Genomic DNA, 21,772 nt, shown 5'->3' on the forward strand with positions numbered 1-21,772 from the left:
TTTATATTTTACTGGTTATAGGATCTCTTGTCCGCACGGGTATGTACCACTGCGTTTCGATTTGAAGGGTGGGGCAGCCATTGTAACTATACTAGACCTTAGAACTCATATCTCAAGGTGGGTGGCGGCATTTACGTTGTAGATGTCTATGGACTCCGGCAACCACTTAACACCAGGTGGGCCGTGAGCTCGGCCACACAACTTGGCAATAAAAAATATAAAAAAAATATGCTAACTCTCACCAAATTTAATTAGAGGGAACCTTACCATATATTTAACAAGATTCCTATATCAATAGACGGATACCGGACGAATGCACGTATCTTTTTTTTTATTGTCCTTGTACGCAGACGAACATACGGCCCACCTGATGGTGAGTGGTTACCGTCGCCCATGGACTTCAGCAATGCCAGGGGCAGAGCCATGCCGCTGCCTACCGAAGAAGAATCCTTCTGTTACTGGAGCGAGCACATTGACGCTTGCAACATCTCTTGTTTAAAAATCTGCGTTAAATCTATCTATATGTATAAAAATTAATTGCTGTTCGTTAGTCTCGCTAAAACTCGAGAACGGCTGGACCGATTTGGCTAATTTTGGTCTTAAATTATTTGTGGAAGTCCAGAGAAGGTTTAAAAGGTAGATAAATATGAAAATTCTCGGAATTAAATAAAAATAGCAATTTTGTTTTTCCTTTGATGTGTCCCCCGTCGGACGGATTCCTTTTGTTTGTTTTAAGTTTATTTTATACAAAAGTTTAGATCTTTTATTTAGCGATTGAGGCACTACGAAGTTTTTTTTTTTTTTTTTTATGATTGAAGGATTACTGGTGGCCCGGAGGCCTTTCCAGTTTCACCAGGACAGGTGGGCGATCAAAGGCTCAGCCAGGAGGGGTGGGATTTGCTAACAGCTGCCCGAGCGCCTCCGAAGGAGACCTAACAACTCAAGAGTAACTGCTTCGCGAATGAATCTACTACCGGATCGGAATCGCGACCCGCTGAGAAGATCCGGCGAGAAACTCAGCGAGCTGATTCATGGGTTAGGTTGCACGGCGAACTCTTTGTCGAGTTCGACGAGTACGGTTACCGAGGTCCCTAAGCCTCCTCCTAGAGCTGAAGGCGTCTAGTGTAAAGGTTATTGGATCTGATGGATCCGTAAGGACGTGTCTAGGGCGTCGACGGTGACTGGCTCCTGCATGATCAGGATTCGGGGAGTAGTCAGCGGCGGCTACGATAAGGCGATTATCATGACGCATAGCCTTATCGAAGTACCGTTCCGACGCTGACTTCATGTATTTCTGTATAGATTCGAGGCCCAGGTCGTCGTGTAGGTCAACGTTCCTCACGAACCACGGAGCTCCGACGGCTAACCTGCAAAAGCGGGATTGTAGAGATTGAAGGGTGTCTATGTGTTCGCGACGGACATGAATAAATATAAGATTAGAATAGATATTGTTCGCGACGAACATTGATAGTTTAAAATAGATAGAAAATATAGTAATAGATAAATAGTTAAATAGAGATATGTTCGCCAAGAACAGCGAAAATAAATAGACATCCAAATAAACGGATATGTTGTGAAATAATAAATGTGAATAGAGATAGTTAAAAATAGAAAAATAGATATAAGTAAATTTGTAAATATTTGTTTGAAAATAAAGATTGGCCCTCGTGGTCTTTAATTTGGCGTGGGAACGCAGGAGCGAGTCACAATACGGGCAACTAATAGAGCGACTAGGCAAAACAATAGGCGAGCGAGGCGGCCGAGAGAACAATAGACGCCCACCGTGCTCGGACTCATAATAGCGCTGGCCGAGTGCGTGTGGGCGACCATAAATAGAGGGCCTACCTCGCTGCAAATTCAGTTCGAGACAGCGAGCCGACGAGTCAAGACCTCTCCGGAAGAAGAGGAGAGCGCCAACCGAACAAGAAAAGACTCGCTCCTACGCCCTGCGCCGGTCAAGCCACGAGGACCGTGTGAACGCCATACTTGAAGCCTTCGTTATTTTCCTCGAACCAATCCCAGCACCCGTTCCGCGACAGCCACTGCGGCAATACTCGAGCCACCACGTTTCAACGAGTAAGAAGTCTAAAAATCACACGTGGTGGCCGAAACCTGAGCGGTGGCCGTCCGGAATATTGGTCCTTCGAGAGCCGGATTCATTTGAGGAAGATCGAAGAAAATTGAAGATTGAAGATTGAAGAAATGGTGCTCACACGGTCCGAGAAGATGAGGTCGTCACGCCTTGACCGGCCCGGCAACGAAGCTGTCTCGGGCTCAACTGTACAAGACGCACAGCAACGAGCTGTGTCGGCCGCGCCGCGTTCGGGAGTGACGCAGGGACCGCCACCGATGGCGGCAACCTCCTCCCAGTCAACCGCGCCGCGTTCGGGAGTGACGCAGGGACCGCCACCGATGGCGGCACCCTCCTCCCAAGTGGAAAAGTGTCCGGGAGTGCCGCGGGGCTCACAAGCGATGCCCCCCTCCCGCCAAATATTGCCTACGCAATACTCGCCGGCGTCGCCAACGGGACCGAACAGCGGGGTCTGTCGACGAGTGGTCAGACCTCCCAGCACCGCGACACCGGCAACAACTTCAGGCGACGCAGCAACGGAGAGCGTCGTATCCGCGAGCCAGAACAGAAAAGAGTCAGCGCTCACGGCCAATCCAATTGTACACGGGTCCCACATCACGGACGCCGCTGCCAAAATCTCGACGACAGAAGAAGGCTCCACACTCCGCGACGGGATGGCGCCACCAGTACGAGGATCTTCAAGAAAGTCGAGTCAACAGTCACAACGGCTGTTGCTTATGGCGCGCCTCAAGGAAGAGCATCTTCGCGCCAAAGAAGAACAAGCCCGACTCCAAGCAGAGCTCGCCGCCGCCCGCATCTCAACATTAGAAGCCGAAGCGCTCGTTGAAGAGGAGGAAGATGCGCGCACAACACTCACGGAGGACGAGAACGAGCAATCACAGCGCATCGATACATGGCTCAGTCAACAACGATCGATCGCGCTACAGGGAGTCGAAGAAAGAGTAATGCAGCCAACACACGGATCACCAGCCACCATCGAGCAACCGCAACTGGAACTTCCCGCACCAATAGAACAGCTGAAGCTACCGGCCCCTGCCGCGGCACCGATTGCCGTACCTGTCGCACCGAAGAGCGACATCGCCGAACTAGCAGCTGCCATCGCGACGGCCGCCCGCCAAGCCAGGCCCGGACCATCGCATCGGTACTACGGGGAGCTTCCAGTGTACAGTGGATCGCACCAAGAATGGCTCTCCTTCAAGGTCGCCTACGCCGAATCAGCGGACAGCTTCAGCGCCGCAGAGAACACTGCGAGACTTCGGCGTACGTTGAGAGGAAGAGCAAGAGAAGCGGTCGAAAACTTGTTGCTGCATTACACCGAGCCCGCCGAGATTATGCGGACTCTAGAATCGCGCTTCGGACGTCCAGAAGCAATCGCCGCAACGGAGCTGGAACGACTGCGCGCGCTGCCACGCTGCACGGACACACCGAGGGACATCTGCGTATTCGCGAATAAGGTGAACAACGTCGTCGCCGCTCTGAGGGCCCTCGACCGCGTACATTATATGTACAACCCGGAGCTCACCAACATCACATCAGAGAAGCTGCCGTCCACTCTACGCCACCGCTGGTTCGAATTCTCAGCGACTCAACCGGCGGGAGAACCGGACCTCGTCAAGCTGTCGCGCTTCCTGCAACGCGAGGCGGACCTGTGCAGCCCATACGCACAGCCGGAGCCAGAGACGAGAGTGGAGAACACCAGCGGTCGGCGGAAGATGGTGAACACGCCTCAGAGGACGCACACCACGCAAGCGAAGGAAGAGAGGAAATGCGCAGCATGTCAGAAGCCGGGGCACATCCCACAAGATTGTCCCGAATTCAAGAGAGCAGCCGTCAGCGAGCGCTGGGATACGGCGAAGCGCGAGAATTTGTGTTTCCGGTGCCTACGGTTCCGGTCCCGGGGACACGTATGCAAAAAGAAGAAGTGCGGCGTCGACAGCTGTGAACGCACGCACCACGAGCTGTTGCATAAGAAGTCAGCATGGCAGAAACCAGCAGAGAAGGAAGAGGCGGTCACCTCGACGTGGGCCGCAAGCAGAGCGACAGCCTACCTAAAGATGGCGCCAATTACTGTCATCGGACCGGCGGGAGAGGCAGATACATGGGCTCTGCTGGACGACGGGTCAACGATCTCGCTGATCGACGAAGACTTCGCGAGACGAGTGGGCGCCAAAGGACCGATCGAACCCCTCTTCATCACTGCCATCGGAGACAACAAGATAGACGCAACACGCTCACGACGCGTCCCGCTGAAGCTATGCGGACGCACGGGGGAACCGCAAGACCTGAACCTACGGACAGTCAACGGCTTAAAATTAACACCACAGCGACTGAACGTCGAAGTCCTCGCGTCGTGCCATCACCTCACCGACCTCCGCCATCACTTCAAAACGAGCTACGCCTCGCCGAAGATCCTGATCGGCCAAGACAACTGGCACCTGCTGGTGACGGAGGAGATGCGGACGGGACGACGCGATCAACCAGTGGCGTCTCGTACTCCGCTCGGGTGGGTCGTGCACGGAGCACACCCGGGAGGCAAGAGACAGCGCGTCAACTTCGTGGCACACACGACGACGGTCGACACGAACATGGACGAAGCCCTCAGGCACTACTTCGCGATCGAGGGACTCACCGTCGCCGCCAAGACGCCGAAGAATGACCCAGACGAGCGCGCGCTGAAGATCCTGCGAGGGACCACTCAACAGCGACCCGACGGCCGCTACGAGACCGCACTGCTGTGGCGTGAGGAGGGCCTGAAGATGCCCAACAATTTCGAAGCCGCGCGGAATCGCCTGACGTCCGTAGAGAAGAAACTGGAGAAGGATCCAAATTTGAAAGAGCGCTACAAGCAACAAATGGACGCACTGGTAGCGAAAGGATACGCCGAAGTAGCTCCGTCGACGGGTACGAAGAAGCGAACCCGGTACTTGCCGCACTTCGGCGTAACACATCCGACGAAGCAGAAGAAGCCTCGCATCGTGCACGACGCCGCTGCGAAAACTAGAGGGAAGAAGCCCAAACAACTTCCTGCTCACCGACCCGGACCTGCTGCAGTCGCTGCCCGGAGCGATGATGTGCTTCAGGCAGCACGCCGTCGCCGTCTCCACGGACATCGCGGAGATGTTATTACAGATAGACGTCCGAAGCGAGGACCGCAACGCGCTCCGGTACTTGTGGAGGGAGGACCCTTCACAAGAGCCTATAGAATACCGGATGAGGTCCATCATCTTCGGCACGACAAGCTCACCTGCAACCGCCATTTGTGTGAAGAACCGACTGCAGTACCCGGACGCCGCCGACCTCAAGCTCCACACGTACGTGGACACGAGCAAGTACGCCCACGACGCCGCGTTGTACTGGCGCGTGGAGACGCCCGACAGGGAGATGAGGACCTCCCTAGCCAAAGCCCGAGTCGCAACCGTAAAGCCGACATCGATACTGCGTCTCGAGCTACAAGCCGCCGTGATGAGCAGCCGCATGTCCGCGGCCGTCACGGAAAAACATTATAGAAAACCAGACGCGAGAGTGTTCTGGACAGACAGCGCCACCGTATTGACCTGGCTACGAACGGGGTCGAGGTCGTATCGACCGTTCGTCGCTCACCGCATTGCAGCGATAGAAGAGAACAGCACTGTGGAGGAATGGCGCTGGGTCCCCACGAAGGAAAATGTCGCCGACGACGCCACTAGAGAACTACCCGTCGGCTTTGAAGGAAACCACCGCTGGTTCATAGGCCCGGAATACCTAAGACGGCATCCGGATGATTGGCCCGTACAACGGACTGCAAGAAGGGCAGAAGAGACGGGTGAAGAGAAGTGCGCAACGCTCGCCGTGAGCAGAGAGAGCCTCGGCGAAGCGATCCCGGACCCAAGACGCTTCTCCAAGTGGGAGAAGTACCTGCGTGCAACGGGGCGAATACTGCAATTCGTCGACCTATGCCGCAGAAGTCGCGAGCGCACTCATTACGAGAGGACCAGGCGGAACCCGCGTTCGGACCCGACGTGGGAGAGAAATAGAAAGAAGACGACTTCGAAGACCCCGCTGAACACACCGCGGACGCCAGAGCAAGCAGTCATTCAATGGAAAACTTTAGACGCCGACACGCTTCGACGCGCCGAGACGCTCATTTGGCGACAGAGCCAGCGGGCGGCCTTCGAGGAAGAGATTTTGGCGCTCCAACGAGGGAAACAAATATCCCCAGCGAGCCGACTGCGAAACTTGTCCGTAACTTACACGGACGGGATATTGAGAATAAACGGACGCATCGGCAACATTGAGGGAGCTGACGTCATCACCTCGCCTCTCGTGCTAGACGGATCACGACGCGAAACGAGACTGATGATAGACTTCATCCATAGAAAGATGCACCACGCCGGAACCGAAGCTACGATCGCCGAGTGCCGACAGTCGTACTGGGTCTTACGCCTACGCCCAGTGACACGGAGCGTGATCCACAATTGTCTTCCGTGTCGTATCCGCAAGGACACTCCACCGCGTCCAGCCACAGGCGACCACCCACCGAGCAGACTGGCACACCATCGGCGACCATTCACATACGTGGGCCTCGATTACTTCGGGCCCTATCAAGTCACCACCGGCAGAAGCACACAGAAGCACTACGTGGCCATCTTCACATGCCTCACTACGCGTGCGGTACATTTAGAACCGGCAGCGAGCCTCAGCACGGACTCAGCGGTGATGGCACTCCGGCGCATGATCGCGCGCCGGGGAGCTCCGACGGAGATATGGAGCGACAACGGCACCAATTTACGGGGTGCCGACAAGGAGCTGCGCCAAGCTTTGGACAAGGCGACCGAGCATGAAGCGAGCTTAAGGCTTATACAATGGCGCTTCATCCCACCGGGTGCGCCTTTCATGGGCGGCGCCTGGGAGAGAATGGTGCGGGCGGTAAAGGCCGCGCTCTCGGCCACGGAACAGCCGAGGCACCCGACGCCCGAAATATTTCACACTCTGCTAGCTGAAGCAGAATTCACCGTGAACAGCCGACCTCTCACTCACGTATCGGTGAGCGCCGACGATCCCGACCCTCTGACGCCGAACCACTTCCTGCTGGGAGGCCCGGCGCGAGTCCCCGTGCCGGGCAAATTTGACGACGCCGACCTCATAGGGCGCGCACACTGGCGCGCAGCACAACGTCTGGCAGATGTGTTCTGGAGTCGCTGGCTCCGGGAGTACCTGCCCGACCTGCAGAACCGGCGGGAGCCCCACAGCCGCGGGCCCGCCCTGAAGATAGGCGACGTCGTGATAATAGCAGACGGAACGCTCCCACGGAACACCTGGCCACGTGGGATCATCCAGGAGGTTTACCCGGGGGCCGACGGCATCACTCGAGTGGTCGACGTGCGCACCGCCGGCGGTATCCTGCGACGCCCGGCGAAGAAGATTATCGTGCTGCCCACGATGACCGCCGCTCACCAGGGAGGATGCAGCGACGTGAACGACGCTGCACGGCGGGAGGATGTTCGCGACGGACATGAATAAATATAAGATTAGAATAGATATTGTTCGCGACGAACATTGATAGTTTAAAATAGATAGAAAATATAGTAATAGATAAATAGTTAAATAGAGATATGTTCGCCAAGAACAGCGAAAATAAATAGACATCCAAATAAACGGATATGTTGTGAAATAATAAATGTGAATAGAGATAGTTAAAAATAGAAAAATAGATATAAGTAAATTTGTAAATATTTGTTTGAAAATAAAGATTGGCCCTCGTGGTCTTTAATTTGGCGTGGGAACGCAGGAGCGAGTCACAATACGGGCAACTAATAGAGCGACTAGGCAAAACAATAGGCGAGCGAGGCGGCCGAGAGAACAATAGACGCCCACCGTGCTCGGACTCATAATAGCGCTGGCCGAGTGCGTGTGGGCGACCATAAATAGAGGGCCTACCTCGCTGCAAATTCAGTTCGAGACAGCGAGCCGACGAGTCAAGACCTCTCCGGAAGAAGAGGAGAGCGCCAACCGAACAAGAAAAGACTCGCTCCTACGCCCTGCGCCGGTCAAGCCACGAGGACCGTGTGAACGCCATACTTGAAGCCTTCGTTATTTTCCTCGAACCAATCCCAGCACCCGTTCCGCGACAGCCACTGCGGCAATACTCGAGCCACCACGTTTCAACGAGTAAGAAGTCTAAAAATCACACGTGGTGGCCGAAACCTGAGCGGTGGCCGTCCGGAATACTATGTGTGTGCGGGCCGCGTGAGCGAACACCACACTCGCGTAAGTTATGACGGGCCTTATGCAAGTTTTGTAAAGTGTCACCTTGTTCCGAAGGGACATTTTACTCCGCTTACAGATCATGGGGTAGAGTCTACCGAGAATAAACGTGGCACGGTCACGGACTGATTTTATATGCGGGCGGAATGTCATCGATGCATCCAGGGTAACGCCCAGGTACTTGACCTTCCTGGCCCAGGTTATGGATTGACTAAAGAGAGTAATCGGGAGTGTGAGATTCCTCCTCCTAATACGGGAGGAAATCCGTGTGGAGCTTCCCCTCTGAAATAGCACCGCAGTACTTTTCGCTGGGTTTATGTCTATGCGCCATTTTCGGAACCACTGTCCTAGGGCTAGGGCTGCGCTCTGAAGCTTCTTCGCGATTAGGGACTTGTTTCTACTGGAATAGTAAACAGTCGTGTCGTCGGCGAATAAAGCTAAATGGGTCGGCGGCGACCGGGGAATATCGTTAACGAATAAGCTAAATAGGAGGGGTGAAAGAACAGAGCCTTGCGGGACTCCAGCTGTGAGAGGTCGTGGGGAGGAGCGGGTTCCCTCGACTCGATATCGAAAAGAGCGGTTCGACAAGAAGTCCCGTATGATGAGCACGAGACTATCCGGCACACCCATGTTGAATAGTTTGAAAATCAAACCGTTGTGCCAGACTTTGTCGAACGCTTTTGCGACGTCGAAGAAGGCACTACGAAGTCTGCCGGGTCAGCTAGTTATGAATAACTATATATACGGCGTAGTTATCGCAACGAGGTCGTCGAACTGAGAGGGCCCTGTGCCCACCTCCGCGGGACACCTAATAAGGCCCGCGGACGTCCTGCGAGCACAATGGATGATTCGCAACTCCTTTTACGTGGATTTTTTATTTATTTGGAATATCGTGAATGTGTCATTAGTTATTGTGCTCTGTAAGGAGCGACCCGGAGTTGGAGTCGTGCTTTTTTTCCTCATAGTCAATGCGATTCTTTTTTTTTTGTTAACATTTGAACAGATAATAGTGGTCACTGGTCCCTTAGTAGTCAAAATTCGACTATAATTAGTTGAAATTGTAAGTTTGTACACTATTACGATTCTATTGTCAAGTACTTCTATACTTTTATGATCACAGATTTCGCAAAGACTACACTTTAGACAAATATTAATAAAGACAAACAATATTACTCTAATCTCAATTTGACCACAGAGTATAAGCAATAAAAAAAGTTTGAAAATAAACAAATAGTATGCATGCGTGTGTGTGTCAAATAGTAATGTGTATAATGTTTTAGACTGATATAATGACATTTTTACGCATAATTTTAAAAAATACTAACATTCTGCACTCCTTCTCTATATTCTTTATAAGTGTGGGAAATGTCATGCTCCTAGGTCCGCGCAATTTTCGTAAAAAGGGGTACAAAGTTTTTGCTTCACGTATTAGTATATAGGTAATAATATTTTCATTCCATTCTAAATATGCATGTTATCGTATTTTCGAACGAATTTTGAATGCGATTTTTGTTTCTATAATATTTTCACTGGCCAACAGTTCAGGATCCACTTACTGTCAGAGCCAATAGATACCACAAGGCGAATGCATCTTCTCAATATCTCTTCTTTTCTCCTACTTATTCGCTGGTAGCCTAAGGGGCTTTTCCAGCTACGCATGGACAGATAGGTGAGCTCACGGGCTCAATCTGAGGGATCTGGCTAGCTCAAGCAAAAGCAGTGCTTCGCAGAATCAACCACCGGATCGAAAGCGCCTCAATATCTATCTTAATCTCTCTCAATAAATAGCATCTGCATGTATAGTATGCTAAAGTTCTTTTTACGATTTTCATATGAAATAAAATCACATAGCAAATTAAAAAAATTATGTATAATGTTCTCAAAGTTTTTCTTTGAAACCGCTTTCAAGCAGTCTGGTTTTATAAATCAACTTCGATTCGTATAATATGTAGTTTCAGTATCTGAGCTCAAAGAGACTTTCGTATCTGGGAATGAAGCGATAAGAGACCTTCTAATTGTGAAGTAAAATGAAATCTTTTTTTTTTTTTTTTATCGCTGTTGTAGGCAGACGAGCATACGGCCCACCTGATGGTGAGTGGTTACCGTCGCCCATGGACTTCAGCAATGCCAGGGGCAGAGCCAAGCCGCTGCCTACCGCTGAATCGTTACCGCCCTAGAAGCAATACGGGTTGCGTGAATGTCACCGCCCACTTTCAGGCATGACGATGGAGTTTCTATGCTATTATGGTTTATTTTATTGCCGATATCGGTAAATGAACTTACAATCTAACTAAATGGTTACATGAATCATGAAATGTAACAACGCTTTTTTTTATTGCTTAGATGGGTGGACGAGCTCACAGCCAATCAGATTTTAAGTGGTTACTGGAGCCCATAGACATCCATATACACAAGAGGTCCTACCACCATCTACCTACCTCCTTCCCATCCACTTTACCGGTCACGATGAGCCTCTCGGGGTTGTGTCCATTCTTCCTTGCAATCTAGTCATAATTTAATCTACTCTTTTATTCCATCGGAATTTTCGTCGAAAGTAATAATGACAATAAGAAACGAGAGATTTAACGGTAAAAGTAGTTTCAATTAGATCAAAGGCAAAAGCAACAAAATATAAGCAGAAGCTATTTATACAATAATGGAGAATGGCCACATTGCAAACTATAATTTACGAGGCAACTTTCACGGAGCTATATGATTTACAGCTCATGAATCTACGGCTACCCTTGTGGAATGTTCATGGCGTCATAATAAGGGTGGTTGATACGATCAGGGTATATGGTTGAACAACCTTGAATCGTTTGCGGAACAAAAGTATTTTTAAGCACAAATGTTAACATTAGGTGAGCAGTAGTGCGTTCCGGTTTGAAAGGTAAGCCAGCCGTGGTATTATTAATCTGAGACATAGAAGTTGTGGCGGTAGCTATCACAGAATACAAGATATTTGACAGATGCCTGAATCTCGCTTACATTTTCGAGATAAACGTCTGGAAGATCTTCCCTCCGTCGTTAAACATCCCAAAAAGTGATATGTAAAGGTGGGTGGCGGCATTTATGTTGTTGATGTCAATGAGTTCCGGTAACCATTTAAGACAAGATGGGTTATGAGCTAATTCACCCGTCTACGCAAATTAACAAATGCAATGAGGAACTGATGATAGAGATGATACCGTCATCTCGTTTTTACCATCGCACCGCCCGTCATCGGAGTAGAGTTCATCCAGACTACCTGGAGGCACTGCGGTCATCCACAGTGCGTTTCCAGAGGTCTTTTTTGCCACGTACCATCCGGCTATGGAATGACCTCCCCTCCACGGTGTTTCCCGAGCGCTATGACATGTCCTTCTTCAAACGAGGCTTGTGGAGAGTATTAAGCGGTAGGCAGCGGCTTGGCTCTGCCGCTGGCATTGCTGAAGTCCGTGGGCGACGGTAACCACTCACCATCAGGTGGGCCGTGGGCTCGTCTGCCTACAAGGGTAATAAAAAAAAAACTATCATCTGTCCAAATAAAGAAACATTTTTTTTAAGTGTTTGTCAGTAAAATGCTTGTTCTTGCTTTGAAATAAACTCTCATGATTTCTCGAAGCGCTTGACGCCTCTCCTTACTATCAAATTAAGCAATGAAAATAAAAAAACGATTTAACGGCTACATTTCGAGTTTTAATGGCTCTTAACAGCTTTACTTAATCCTATCCAAGTTTGACATTATCCACAATCAACCCTGCAATAAATAGAACATTAAAAAAAGTACTTCCGAACCGAACGGTCTCGTGAAAAATATCTCGAGAGATTCCAATTCCCTTAAAGTTATTGCCAAAGAACCTCCAACAATAACAAGCCTTCAATTTGCCACCAAATTAAAGGAGCGTTCAGCATTTAATATTTCACTTTCAACACTTACTTATGAGGGTTTTTTTTCTTGGATGTCTCCTTCGGTGATAAATTACGAACCTTTGCTTCGGTTCGGGTCTCATTCTATTATAATTTCTTTCGAAGAAAACTTGCAGGAATATCGAAAGGGGATTTGGTAAAATGTGTATTCATTGGTTTACTTTTTTTTATGATTGAAGGATTACTGGTGGCCTTCTAGTTTCACCAGGACAGGTGGGTGAGCAAAGGCTCAGCCAGGAGGGGTGGGATTTGCTAACAGCTGCACGAGTGCCTCCGAAGGAGACCTAACAACTCAAGAGCAGTTGATTGATTTACTGAATATTCCATAAATGTACATGTGCTTTTCAATGACCAACATCAGTCTAGAGTACATACGGCTTTTATAACTTACAAAACTAATCTTTGTGACAAAACAGGCAGAATAATAAAAATAGTTGTACTAACCCATACTAGCACGTCAACTCAAATAATAAATCCATCCCGAAGTGCGACTTTAATAAAGGTGTTCAGATTCAGTTAATGAAAAAGAAAATTTAAGAAAATTCCGCTTCTATAGCTGTGGGATTTTCAATTTAAGCAGAGCTTATGCTTTGATCCGGCCATATGAGAGGATTCACCTTTTCCGGCCCATTATTAGGCTGGCTCCGAGGTCTTGGGACTCAATTTCGGTGCAGAATTTTATATGCGGTGCAGATTATCTTTGAATTTGGATAAGTTACCGGTGTTATCGGTATTTTTATTGTTAAGTCCACGGTATTAAATAAATTTGATACTATTTTGTCGCACTTAAAAGACCAATATATCGAATGATATTTGCTATTAGCAGAGATAGCCATTATAAATTACATGTGCAGCCAACTCAGTAGTTCGTAGTAACTCTCAATTAAGCAGATGTTTTAATTTTCCTCATAATTCCTTAGACTGGATTAAAGTCGACCTATACATATGTAGTTGCATTTTTATTTATTTATTGCGTAGGTGGGTGGATGAGCTGACAGTCCACCTTGAGATATAAGTTCTAAGGTTTCAAGTATAGTTACAACTTCTGCCCCACCCTTCAAACCGAGACGCATTACTGCTTTACGGCAGAAATAGGCAAGGGGTGGTGGTACCTACCCGTGCGGACTCTCAAGAGGTTTTACCACCAGTGTATTTTTCACACATGCTATCTTCTATTCCCTTTTTTTCTTATTTCCACTAATGCTTTAACCCTTCCTTCTACTGTTCAGCTCTTTCGAAAATAACAATTCAATTCCAGTCGTCTTCGCCCTACAGAGTACAGCGATCGTTGTACTGGAATCTACCGATAGGACCAAGCTGGTGTTGAAATGCCGTAAGCAGGTACCAAAATTACCGCGAAGCAACAATGAGTTCCAATTAATGAGGCAGGGCAGCCGTTGTACAACAAAATCGAGGCTTACTCCTGATATTTCAGTGTGGACAGCATTCACGTTATTACCACTACTTAACGTCTGGGAAGGTCATCGTTCAAAATTTACGGGAATAAAAAATAATCTTAAAATAATATTTTAATAACTTCACTGCGTCATATTTTAATAATAAACTCTAGAGAGCTTCAGTTCAATCAATAAAATGACACAGTGATTCGCCGTTATCGACTGATGACGCATGTCCGGTATGGGCATTGAGAGGATTTATATTTATTTTGTCCTATCATATTTATTTTGTAAATGGATAAGTTATATGAAGGTTTGAATATATTTTCATACCGATACGGCTGCAGCCAACCATTCCTTTGATAATAGGCACTGTTGATCTATCATTTGATTTTAGAGAGCTTTTCCTTTGCCTTTTGAAATTGCTTTGCTTCTGAAGTTCGGTTTCGTGACGATAGGGAGATTAATTTCGAAAGTGTAACAGTATTATCTTTCCGCAGTATTATTAGTAAATTCTGAAAATTCGAATTACCCTGTAAATAGTTAAAAAAGTCGCTGGAAAGAAATGTAGAAAACTCAAATTTCAGTACCAACCTCTTTTTTTATGGCGTAATTACTTTTGAACCGTGTTTATCTCGGAGCTTGTAATAAAAAATATTGAGGCTTTTGAAATAGGATGTTGGATAGTTTGTGAAATTCTGGTTTCATTAAGCCTCCGACCTCGACTAAAAATATAAATCTATCGATCTAAATCTTAATTTAAAATTCAATTCAATTTAGCGAATCCAATTTTACGGTATTGTAATGTTTATAGGGAACTACTTAAAATAACACTTTTTATGGCTCATATAGGCAGACGAACATACGGTACAAATGATAGTGGTCACCGTCGCCCATGGACGTCAGCAATGCCAGGTGTACAGTCAGACCGCTTCCTACCATTAAAAGTACTCTCCGTAAACTACCTTTAAAGACAGACATGAAGAAAGATAAAAATAAAAAAAAATTGAAAAAAAAAATCCGTTAAAACTTCAAAAGTGACGCCTAGAACAAATATTGCACACACAATTAAAACAAATATTATCAAATTCATTTTACTAGAAAACTGTATAAATGATTTATTCTGTTTTCCCTTTGTTTTTGCACTACAAATTCAATTTTCAGCTAAAATAATGCTTTGTGTAGTGGTGTTCGAATCAACAGCATTGCGAAAAAGCACTTCGGCTAACTTATTTAGCGCGCTATTTTACACGTTCTCTGATACTACATAGAATCGACTATATAGTTTGTTAAAAGCAGGGTTAATGTTAGTTATTCGTATGTCCCGGTCTGTTACCTCTCTCGGCCGGGTATCCGTAAACGGATTCCCCAGCGTTAAAAAAAAAGGGTTAATGTTAGTTAAATACAAAAATATGGTTAGTTAAAAGCCTCACGTAGCCGGTAACCACATTGCCGATCCTGCGGACCAAATGGTAAACAGTAGACGTCGCCCAAAACACGTCATCTCGGATCCTCCCGATCCACTAACGATGCTTTTAGGTATCCCAAGCACCGGACATAGTTCTCATCGAACCCGTCGCTTGCGACGAAGGGCTCGACTAGTAAATTAACACACAGATACAGCCCACTGAGTTTCTCGCCGGATCTTCTTAGTGGGTCGCGTTTCCGATCCGGTGGTAGATTCTGCGAAGCACGGCTCTTGCTGGGGTTTGTGTTAGCAACAACGTCAGGTTTGAGCCTTGTGAGCTCACCTACCACCGGATCGCAAAGTGGGCTAGAGTCTAACCTATAGACACGGTACCCATGGATCAAGTAGTCAGTCTAACGGTTAGACTGACTACTTCATCAACGAGGAGATTTACTACAATCTCTGTCCATAAAGAGACACCGCTATGTTTTCAGTAATCAATGCATAACTCGAACTGTTTAGATACTTTTGATATCACTAACATAAACATAATAATAGCATTAATAGCATTTATCATTTCAGTGACAGCATACCACACGCTTAGACCGGATAGCACGTTATTAATAGCAGCTTACCTACGCTATTCCCTACCTCACAGAGCTATAGACGTGTATTTTAATTATAAATGTAATTAATTTCCCGACGGTGCACACGTCTGGCCGCGATGCGACCTGTCCACGGAATGCAAACATTTCAATTTAGCTTGCGGTCACTAGAAAAGGCACTCACTCAGACGGTAATTTTGAATTTTAACAGAAAAGGAAAATATTTGGAATATTCAAGCCTTATGCTCTTTTTACTGTTTTGGAATGTTAGATGAATTCACTCCTACCCGCCTGCAATTGGGTAGGCCCCGGAACACATCACAACTTGGATACTGACCACCAATCTTGACACATGAGGTCGAATCCCGAATAATGTTGTTGTTTATAATAAATACCCAACCGCAGGCTACACTCAACATAGTTCAAAACATGAAAGTAAAAACCTTAGGATAAACATGTGGGATATTTTTGCAGTTTAAAAAGTTCGCAAAGAAAATACTAAAATAAATATAATTTACTATTTGCTCAAGTCGAGACTCCGCCGACGGAACCTTTGATACCTTTCCGAAAAGACTTTGCATTTACATAAAATGTGTCTCGAGAATGTTTCAATTTAAATGGTAATCAACTTTTATTATTCTAGTATCTAAAATGCTTTACAAGTCTCTTATATTTATTTATCTTGAATTCTGGGGACTAGGCAAGAAATGACCCGACATTTTGAACTTGAGATCTTTTCATTCATGCCTCGGTACTCTACACCTCCCGATTTCCGAACAACGCCCAATTGGATCCTGTAATATGGCTTAGAGGTTATAGCTTATAGACATCTTGCTCAACGTACATATTGCCTATGATGTTAGGTTATATTCTTGTTAGGCACAATTTGCATATCCTCCGTTCAGAATCGGCAAGTCCTATACTATCCCATTAAGTAATTCATATAATTCATAGTAGTAAGTATCTCATCAGTGCGTTATGAACTATCGTCATTGGAATTTCTATTCACGGTTCAAATACTACGATTGCTTTGTCAGATCCCATGTTCGCTAACTCATCGTGGTCGAGAAAGTATCCTAACATCTGAGAGTACGCAAATCACTCGCCGCAACGCCATTAAAAATATTATGCATTTTGTATTCCAAAATATATGTAGTTTAAAACCGGCTAAAGGACCAAAACGGATCTAATTATTTATTACCATTTTTTTTATGTTGATTGGATGGATGGACGAGCTAACAGCCCACCTGGTGTTAAATGATTACTGGAGCCCAAAGACATCTACAACGTAAATGCCGCCAGCCACCTTGAGATATAAGTTATAAGGTCTGAAATATAGTTACAACGGCCGCCCCACCTTTGAAACCGAAACGCATTACTGCTTCACGGCAGAAATAGGCATGGTGGTGGCACCTACCCGTGCTGACGCACAAGAGGTCCTACCACCAGTAAATCAGTGTATCCAGTTGATACCGGTCAGGATATCAGAGGAAAGTTATAAAATTATTGTATTGTCATTGATATTTGATGCTTGTGTGTAGTTTTCACGTTCATCGGATGTCTTGAAGGCGGTGATAATGACGTACAAAGGTCCCGTAACCTATTAATATAATTTAATAATAAAAAATTAAAAACGAGACTATCATCATCATGTAATAAAATAACACTCCAGCATGAGCAAACAAAACTAAAAACTACCCTCATTTAAATACAAATTAATATATCGCAAACTGAGATATTACAAGACCTAATACTTTACTGGTTAATGAGCTGCATCAGTTACCCTTATAGAAGAAACTGATAACGTGTAATACTCCGAATCACGAACGAACGAAATTTACAAATTAAACTTACAAATTAAACTTCTGAACAACATTCGGGTCTACCGCACAATACCATCTACTCGGTGAAAGACCATCACTGTGTGGATTTTTCCAAAATGAGTAATCTCGACGGGTTGGGCAATTCACTGAGTGAGCACTCAACGGATTTTCGGTACAAAAAGAGCAGGCAGTTAATGAGTACATGCAAATTTTGCACTAAAATACCATGAAACTACTCATGGTGGAACGTACTGTGAGCTTGCATGACACTAACATTCTGGATCTATTTGCTACGAAACAGGCTTGCGTTTGAAGGATACGACCACAGTTTTATAATACAGTTCAGCATTTTTATGTTTTAACTTGGATGACGATATTCTTCGATAATTCCTTAACTTCAGATAGAAACCTGTTTACCACTTTAGTACCAAAAAAAATAAACAGCAAACAAACAGTTTACGTCTTTAACACTCAAATAAACTGCTTAAAACTAGCAAATAGTATTAAAACAATGGTTGTCTCCATGGACAACCGCAAATAAGAGGAAATTTAACGAGGGGGCTAGAAGGAGGGTTGGGAGGAGGTCTGCTCCGAATCACAGTTTCGGCCCCTCATTGGACACTCGGGTGAAATTATTTACGAAGAGATTAGTAACTCTCGAACAAACACGTTAAACTGTATATATACTATGAAGTGAGGTCAAAGTAATATGTTGACATTAGACAATGTTTCGGGGAAAATAAATATATTGAGAAATATATATATTAATACGTGAAGCAAAAACTTTGTATCCCTTTTTACGAAAATTGCGCGGACGGAGGAGTATGAAATTTTCCACACTTATAGAGAATATAGAGAAGAAGTGCACAATGCTAATATTTTTTTAAAATAATGCATAAAAGATACATTAAATCAATAAAGAAAACATTACACATACTAAATACCATGTATTTGACGCACACACGCATGCATACTATTTATTGTCAAACTTTTTTTCTAGACGTCTGTTGTCAAATTGAGAATTGATTAAATATTGTTCGTCTTTGTTAATATTTTTTATAGTGTAGTTCGAATATATTAAGTGTATAATCTATGGTGTAGTTGGCGAAATTTGTGATTATAGAAGTATAAAATAGTGTACAAACTTACAATTCCAATTAATTATAGTCGAATTTCGAGTACTGCGGGACCTCTAGTATATATAAATACATAATAAGATTTTTAGTTTAGCTGCGGAGACTTCACTGCTTTGAATTATCGGCTAGATTGTGTTTAACTTACAAAAAATTGTACCTTTCGTAGGATTTCAAGTCCAGTATCACTTGAATATCTGTATTTGGTTGCCTTCGTAGGCAGGCCGGCATAAAGCCCACCTGATGGTCAGTATTCACCGTCGCTATGGACGTCAGGGGCGCAGTCAAGATCTTGTTTATCGCAGGAATTTATCCAATAGCAAAGCGGATGACACGATCATCTCAAACAAATCTTTAGACGACCTCCGTAAATTCAAACTTTATTTTTATGGCTTAGATGGAAGGACGAAGCTCATGGCTCCCGTGGTGTCCAGTGGCTAATGGATTTAGACATAGACAACGTAAATGCTTCCTTCCTTTTCAGCTCTCAGTGTTATTGTTCAACGGATGCCCCACCCTTCCAACCGAATCCAAAGGATTCACGAGTCAAATGGAAGGTAGTCTGTATTTTCTGCATTAATAATAATCGAACCGGTGGCGCTTATGTGGTTAATGGGTAAACTTTTTAAACCCAACCAAAATCTATTTTTTTTATTGCTTAGATAGTTGGACGAGCTCACAGCCCGCCTGGTGTTAAGTGGTTACTGGAGCCCATAGACATCTACGACGTCAATGCGCCACCTACCTTGAGATATTAGTTCTAAGGTCTCAGTATAGTTACAGCGGCTGCCCCACCCTTCAAACCGAAACGCATTACTGCTTCACGGCAGAAATAGGTAGGGTGGTGGTACCTACCCGTGCGGACTCACAAGAGGTCCTACCACCAGTAAAATCTAAAGTGGAATCCCCAAAACAGTTTTCCACTGTATTAGCTTTAACGTACTCACTTCAATCTATTATATCTGTTACCCGACGGTTGAGAAATGCGATCCTTCAACGGAAGCAGCTTCGGAAAAACTAATTTCGAACGCCTCTTGTATTATCGCAATCGAAACGGTTCCGTGAAGACATCCCGACTCGAGACAGAGACTAGTGAAGGTCGGGTATCGATTTATTATCTACAAATAGTTGCGAGAAACAGAAATATTCGTTTAAAACGGAGAAGGAAAAGCGAAGAGCTCAGTATCGATGAAGACGAATGAAGTATTTATAAAAAAATACTAGCGATTCATCCTCGCTTCGCTTCGGAAACATTAAATTTTATTATTGATAGTTGAGTCCCGCGATGTTACCTGCGGCTATTGTCGTACCGTGGGCGACGCCGCGGGGCGAAGCTAGTCTAAAAAAAATTATCCAGCCGTTCCAGATATTAGCCGGAACAAACAGACAGACAGACAGACAAAAATTGTACAAAATGTTATTTTGGTGTATGTACCGTATATATAATATTCATATGCATGTAGTAAAAAGCGGTTATTTCAATATTACACACAGACACTCCAATTTTATTTATATGCATAGATAAGATCCGCAACTAAGTTGTCGATGTTATTTTGATGAAAATACAATTTTATTGTAAATGACATGCTTGCAAAGCCCACTGAGTTTCTCGCTGGATCTTCTCAGTGGGACGCGTTTCCGATCCGGTGGTAGATTCTGCGAAGCACTGCTCTTGCTGGATGGACGAACTTTAGTGTTATCAATAAAAAAGGAAATATTTTTTTCTCTTTCACTTTTGCAAGAGAAAATGTTAATAAATAAATCAAAGTACAGCATTATATACTTTAAATAAATCCAAACCTTAAGGTGATCAGAAATCGAAAAGTATTTGTACTCAATTCAGTAAACTATTAAGATAGATTTCGGCTTGTAACACCATTCCAATATACCTTATATTACTAATAAATACATTCGGAAAAATAGCTCAAGGTCACGAGAGTCCTGCAGTCAAAGCAATCACATATCCATCCAACTAATGTATTCACGAATAGCACAAATTCAAATTCAAATTCAAAATCATTTATTTCAACTTAGATGTCAGTATAACACACTTGTTGAATGTCAAAATATTAATAACCATGTTAACTCTACATCCGGTTCCAAAAAAAGCCACAGTCCTGAGAAGAACCGGCGAACAAAGTCAGCGGGCTTTTTTTTTCTCAAATATTTTCTAGTAAGGTTCTAATTAACAAAAGGTAGAAACATCAACATCACTTTCATGTTTCATATTAAATTTGGCCCTATCAAATTTCTCCAAAGAAAAGTTGCGAGTATTTGTTGGATCGCCTCGTTAGTATAGTGGTGGGTGAACAAGCGTAACCACAGGACCATGCGGTCCGGATTCGATTAGCACTCAGAGGCAGTGGTATCTTTGGAGAGGAAATTTCGTTTTTTTTTCTTACCTATTTTAGTAACCACGAGGGGTTATTCTAGATTCACTGAACTAGTAGGTGAGCTCACGGGGCTCAAACCCGAAGTGTTGATAACACTGGCCCCACCAAGAGCAGTGCTTCGCATTACGGTTCTGTCTCTATGTGCCCTTACTTATTTTCGGTACTCATCGCATATGTTAAAAAAAACTTTAGGCATTACATTGATTGGCGAATGTTTTCATTAAGATTTTTGTAACTGTAGAAGAACAATCACATCTTTCTTTTGATTTTCGGAATAAATTTTAGCCTCTATTACCGGGTGGTAAAAAAATCGACAAACTTTTGGAGGACCCCCCCAAAAGTTAATCGATTTTTTTTTTATAGCTTAGATGTGTGGACGAGCTCACATCCCACCTGGTGTTAAGTGGTTACTGGAGTCCATAGACATCTACCACGTAAATACGCCACACACCTTAAGATATAAGTTCTAAAATTTCAGTATAGTTACAACTGCTGCCCAACCCTTGAAACAGAAACGCATTACTGCTTCACGGCAGAAATAGGCGGAGTGGTGGTATCTACCCGTGCGGACTCACAAGAGGTCCTACCACTAATATATCTACCACTAATTAACTATCGATCCGTTGACGCGTGTAAGTTTAAATCAACAAAACCTTTGCTTTATAATATCGTTGCGAAAATATGAAGTGCAATGAAAAAAGGTCCCCTGAGTGTTTGAGAGCCATCGGCGCTAGTCTCTCAGCACGTTACGACGACGAAGAGAACTTTT

The 21,772-nt window shown here is 45.1% G+C and overlaps 2 protein-coding genes across 4 annotated transcripts in view; both read left to right on the forward strand.

The window, feature by feature from the left end:
* Positions 1 to 21,772, forward strand: part of CenG1A (Centaurin gamma 1A) — a 271,620-nt gene that overhangs the window by 74,558 nt on the left and 175,290 nt on the right. The gene's annotated exons all lie outside the window — the stretch shown is intronic.
* LOC149502354 (uncharacterized) lies at positions 1,458 to 5,732 on the forward strand. Its single transcript, XM_089729911.1, has one exon. It carries the CDS (start codon positions 2,203 to 2,205, stop codon positions 5,596 to 5,598), a length of 3,396 nt encoding a protein of 1,131 aa, XP_089586037.1. The 5' UTR covers positions 1,458 to 2,202; the 3' UTR covers positions 5,599 to 5,732.

Source organism: Bombyx mandarina, chromosome 09 (genome assembly GCF_030267445.1).
Source record: "Bombyx mandarina strain Sakado chromosome 09, ASM3026744v2".
NCBI lineage: Eukaryota > Metazoa > Arthropoda > Insecta > Lepidoptera > Bombycidae > Bombyx > Bombyx mandarina.

Coding starts and splice junctions, on each gene's coding strand:
- LOC149502354 (XM_089729911.1), top strand. CDS start 2,203: ATGGTGCTCACACGGTCCGAGAAGATGAGGTCGTCACGCCTTGACCGG.